The sequence below is a fragment of the Helianthus annuus genome, chromosome 1, assembly GCF_002127325.2.
Source record: "Helianthus annuus cultivar XRQ/B chromosome 1, HanXRQr2.0-SUNRISE, whole genome shotgun sequence".
In the NCBI taxonomy this organism is placed as follows: domain Eukaryota; kingdom Viridiplantae; phylum Streptophyta; class Magnoliopsida; order Asterales; family Asteraceae; genus Helianthus; species Helianthus annuus.
Window position 1 is genome coordinate 38,835,416 of NC_035433.2, and position 5,373 is coordinate 38,840,788.

At 30.9% G+C, this 5,373-nt stretch overlaps 1 protein-coding gene across 1 annotated transcript; it reads left to right on the forward strand.

Annotated features, from left to right (window-relative positions):
- The first annotated feature begins 696 nt into the window (after positions 1 to 696).
- On the forward strand, positions 697 to 1,317 carry LOC110883602. The gene has a single exon (XM_022131345.1). The coding sequence runs from the start codon at positions 697 to 699 to the stop codon at positions 1,315 to 1,317; it is 621 nt and encodes a 206-aa protein (XP_021987037.1).
- The last annotated feature ends 4,056 nt before the right edge of the window (positions 1,318 to 5,373 follow it).

Genomic DNA, 5,373 nt, shown 5'->3' on the forward strand with positions numbered 1-5,373 from the left:
TTCGGACTAGTCACTCTTACTTGGGAACTCTTAGGGTGAGTGTCCACTTATAGGCTAAAGCATGTCTTCGTAAAGCATTATAAAAACCTATCCATCTTGACCATACCGATCGATTTCTAAACGACCTTTGTAACCCTACTTATTCATATTACCCTCGGTAATATGTTTGCTTTTCGCGACAACCGAAACAACTTTCCTTTCCCAGTACTATTTCATCATATTACCTTCGGTGATATGTTTAATTCGATACGGTTGAAATGAATCTCATTTCATTTCACGACATTACGAGATCCTATTTCATTTTCAAAACACTACCCATGTCCTTCAAAATTTCAAATTTTTACCATTTGGATGAGAATTTTCAAAATTTCAAACACAAAGTTTCTTTGTTTTAAAAAAAAATTAATTCAAAACATTTTTGTTTTAAAAACAATAAATTTTTTTAACAGGTAAAGAATTTTATAATACAAACCATTAACTCGGTTTGTATTCTCTCATCCAAAAATATTACAAAAATTTATTTTCAAACAACTCTAGTTTCAAAACGAAATCCACAACACTAATTATATTCTAAAGAACGAGACCCATGAACTAGATTTTACTAGGACAAAGTTTTCACAATACAATAATGTTACAAACTCATAACAATTGGATAAATCTAACTTATTTAGTTTTCTCTATAGCTGTACTTTCAAAATGCCTCCTCGACGAGATGCACAACCTCAAACCAACGAAGAAATCGCAGCCCTTGTCACTCAGCAGATGGCTGCTGTACTTCCGAACATAGTAACTCAGGTTCATCAGATATACAACAACAATAACAACAACAACGCCCAGTGTAATTTCCAGACCTTTAATTCAGCCAAACCGCTAAAATTTTCTGGGTCTGAAGGAGCAACCGTTCTCTTACAATGCTTTGAAAGTATAGAAAGCACATTCCGCCATATTCAATGTCCTAATGAGCGCAAGATATATTTTGCTTCGAGTATCTTTCAAAGGAGAGCACTCACTTGGTGGAATGGTATTATGAGAGACCGAGGTGCCGATGTAGCAATGGAATTAACATGGGAAGATCTTAAAGATCTTATGAAGAAAGAATTCTGCCCACGAAGCGAAATGCGGGCACTTGAAGATGAGTTCTATTATCTAAAACTGGATAGTGAGGAAAACCGTGCCTACACTGACCGATTTGAACAGTTAAGCCTACTTTGCCCCACTATGGTCACACCTTTGGATCGGGCCATTGAGAAATACATCGATGGTTTACCTGACCCTGTGTCACAGCCTCCGATCCCACCCTCGAAGCAAGAGCCGTGAATCAGTCAAGTGGTACCGGTGTTTATTAATTACGCAGCGAAATTTTTTTTCATCAGGATCGTAGTTAGTAAATAATTTCAGAGTTTGTAAAACACCGAACTTTTAATATTAAACAAATGGGCTAAAACCCATATTTAATTCAATTGTTTCTATAGGGATAAACCCAAATAAATAAAACATAAATTTCTTCTTTTATTCAAGTAATTATAGCCAATTTATTTAAGCCTTCAGTGCCTCATAGCTGGCTTCTATTATCTTTACAATAAATTACCTGAAACGCGTTTTGAAAATATTTTATCAGTAATAAATACTGGCGAGTTCTTTCCATTTTCATAAAAATATATTGTTATACTTTACATCATTAAGGGTTTTTATATTTGTTTATATTTACCCAACACAATCAGTAATTGTCACATGGTGGTAGTTCCGATGTGACAGTGGTCACGTCACTCATTGGCTCACTTTTGTCCAATCGTGAATTTATCAAGTAATTATATTTTACTATTATTCAAAGTATCTGTCACTAGGCGATTCTTGTGACGGTAGTTAAATCACTGTTGATCATTCTTTCAACTAGTGACTGGGGTCGTATCACTGTTGATCGTTCTTTCAACTAGTGACTCTGGTCATATCACTGTTGATCATTCTCTCAACTAGTGACTCTGGTCATATCACTGTTGATCATTCTCTCAACTAGTGACTCTGGTCATATTTCTGGTCATATCAATGTTGATCATTCTTTCAACTAGTGACTCTGGTCATATCACTGTTGATCATTCTCTCAACTAGTGACTCCGAACTTAGTAGTGTCCCATGACATTACTTTGTGAAATATATATATATATATATATATATATATATATATATATATATATATTTATGACACAAAACCAATTAGCCCAGAAAATGAAATGTATCATTTTCTGTCAAATTAATAGCTACAACTTTATCATATATAATATATTAATTAAATAATTATGATATGATTACTTAATATATTAACGGGATTAAGATTTAAAATATAATTTTCCTATATATGTCTTAGTTAAATATATGATTCACATCGTTAAATTTTAAATATAATGTCTCAAAAGCATTTATATCTTTATAATTATTTAATTTTAATACATTTTGATATACAAATCATCACCTAAAAATGATACTAAACTACATGCCTCCTAAGCTTCTAACTGGATTATACATTTGTATATAGTATGACCATTTAATGATACGTTATAAATTTATCAAATAAGATCATATGTTTTATTAATGAAAGCATTTTAGTAATATATTATCATTTTTTTTTATATTAAATTTTACCTCAAAAGTTAAAGATAACATGGTACACTAGATGCTAGTGAGTTCCATTATAAAACATTTTAAATTTTTATATATTATACATATAAGGTTTATAATATACTATTTTAAATATTAAATATAATATTAAAACCATATTTAAACATTAAATATAATACTATTTTTAAATAACAAAGCCATAATTAAAGGTTTAAATATATTATTATAAATATTAATATATGGCATTGGCTGTTTATGCCTCTGCTAAACCATATGAAACCATATTTGCGCTACTATTGGTTAATTCTTTGGCCAATAATAATGAGAGTCAAGCAATGTATAAAACCCCACATACTGGCAGCTATTGCAGAATACAAAAACTTAATCACTGTAAGTATAACTAATAAACATTTAGGATTTTGGAAAGCATTTTTAAATATAATTGTATCACAAAAAGGTGATGAAAAGAAGAATGACTCACAAACTGTGAGAAAAAGAGAATGAACTCACTTTGTAACTTTGGGGTTCCACTAGAAAGCCTCCTGGTATAATCTTGGGTATAACTCCTGAGCTATTTAATAAAATATATAATGCACTCGTGTTAAGTATAGTAACCCAATTCAACTTTATCCCTATGTCACGAGACAGAACCCCAACGAACTTAGTCGGGCAAAGCCTTGACATGCGTTACGGGGCCCCAGATCAATCGGACAGGATATCAGTGATCAGGGGTTAAAACACTTAAAACAGGGCAGGGCTTTATTATCATTATAGAAGAAAACAAAATAAATAAAATAAAATAAAATATAATTTTTAGAGAGATAGAGGATCGTGTGAGATATGAGAATGGAAAGAAGGAAAGTGTGTGATTCCTTTTAATTTTGATTATTATTATTTTATTAATTTATATATTATAATTAATTTAGCTGCTTCACTTATTTGGCGCCTAAAACTTCTAAAATATGACGTTTTATAAAATAATGAATATGTCATTAGAACGAGAATATTTGTATCTACATTTTGGCCTAAGTTTCATTAAAATCGGAGTAGGTTCAAATATAATGTATTTTTATAATTTAGTTATTAAACGGTTTCTAGGTCCGTCTAGATACTTCATATTTCTAACAGTCAACTTACTCGTAGTGTATCCATTTAACAATATAAGTTTCTATATACTTTATTTTAATAGAAAAGTCACACATATATACTGATACAAGCCAATTAATTTGTATAACACTCCAACCAATTATATAAAAAATAGTTTTTAAAACTATATTGGGTCGAATAATTATATTAAAAATAAAACGAGTTACTAGTGCTTAAACAACCTATAACGCTTATATGATAAAAAATGGAAATGTTACATCCTCCCCACCTTGTTTTAAATCTCGTACTCGAGATTTGGGCTACGATGTCTCTTTTAGAGTTATGTCACGTCTTAGTCAATAAGAACAGTATTAAGGTAAATGATACAGAATCAAAATATAAAATTTTGTGAATATGAGTTGTACAAGAAATAGGACTCAATGGTTCAACTAAATTAATTTAAGAAATCGATGTCAAACGAATGAGATGAAATGATATAATTTCCAAGGTGACTAGGTTCAAGTCAAAAGAGATATATGATCAATAGATATCTAAATTGAATGTTTGCAAGTTGTAAATGACTTTAGAAACAATAGAATTCATTGTCAAAGGAAACTTACTTTGATTGTCAACTGAGAAAGATTTGGAATCAACAAGCTCAAAATAAAATAGAAGCACGAAAATGATTTGTCAACTATCAAACCATGATATGAGAAAAATCAATGTGTTGACATTTATTGAATTGCAAGGATACACCGAAATACAACAGAGTTTAGTGTATCATTGTCTTAATACATAATTGTATTAAGACTACTTTTACTGAATAGGTGGTTTTGAATGATTCGTATGATTATGATTAGCCCAAGCTACAAGTTTATACCGACGCCGCAAGGTGTCGTAAGAATTGAAATAGTTCAATAATTACAGTGACCGAACAAATTCACCGTGTAATCAACTGAAAGCTTTAATGAAGTAAATTTGGATATTCATTTCGAATAGGATTTTCAATTGATGATGAAAAGACCAAATGAATATCATAGAATTTTCAATGAAAGAATCTTTAGAGGTACACAGGAATATAATACGAATTTGTGTACTCTTATCTTAACACATAATTGTATTAAGACTGTTTAAGATAATGAACCAACAGAAAATAAATCCGTACATCAAGTGTAAAAACGAGATTAGCTCAAACTTCAAGTTAATGAAAACGCCACCACAAGGTGTCGTAACCAAATAAATGATTTAATGAAAATGAAGACCAAATAATATCATGGTTCTGAATAGATGAAGTATTTGATAGAATGCATTTATTTATAAACTTTTATATATACTAGCGTCAAATAATAACTTAACTTAGATATTAAATATCAGCGATTACATCTGGAATCATTTCTGCTTCCTGCGTAGTAAGTACGAATGCTCGTGCGTTCTTTTTAGCTTCGTCTGTTGTTTTTGCCTGGTTGTCTGATGCTTTAGTCAGTTTCAGGCAATATGGTTTGATGTGTCCTATTTTTCCGCAATTGTAACAGATATTTGTTTTCTTCTACACTCTTCCTCTATATGCCCAGTCATCTTGCAAAAGTTACAGTAGGGTGTTTTCCTAAAACGGCATCTTCCTGAATGCTTTTTGTTACAGCTTCTGCAGGTAGGTTGCTCCAATGACGATTCAGT

Coding starts and splice junctions, on each gene's coding strand:
- LOC110883602 (XM_022131345.1), top strand. CDS start 697: ATGCCTCCTCGACGAGATGCACAACCTCAAACCAACGAAGAAATCGCA.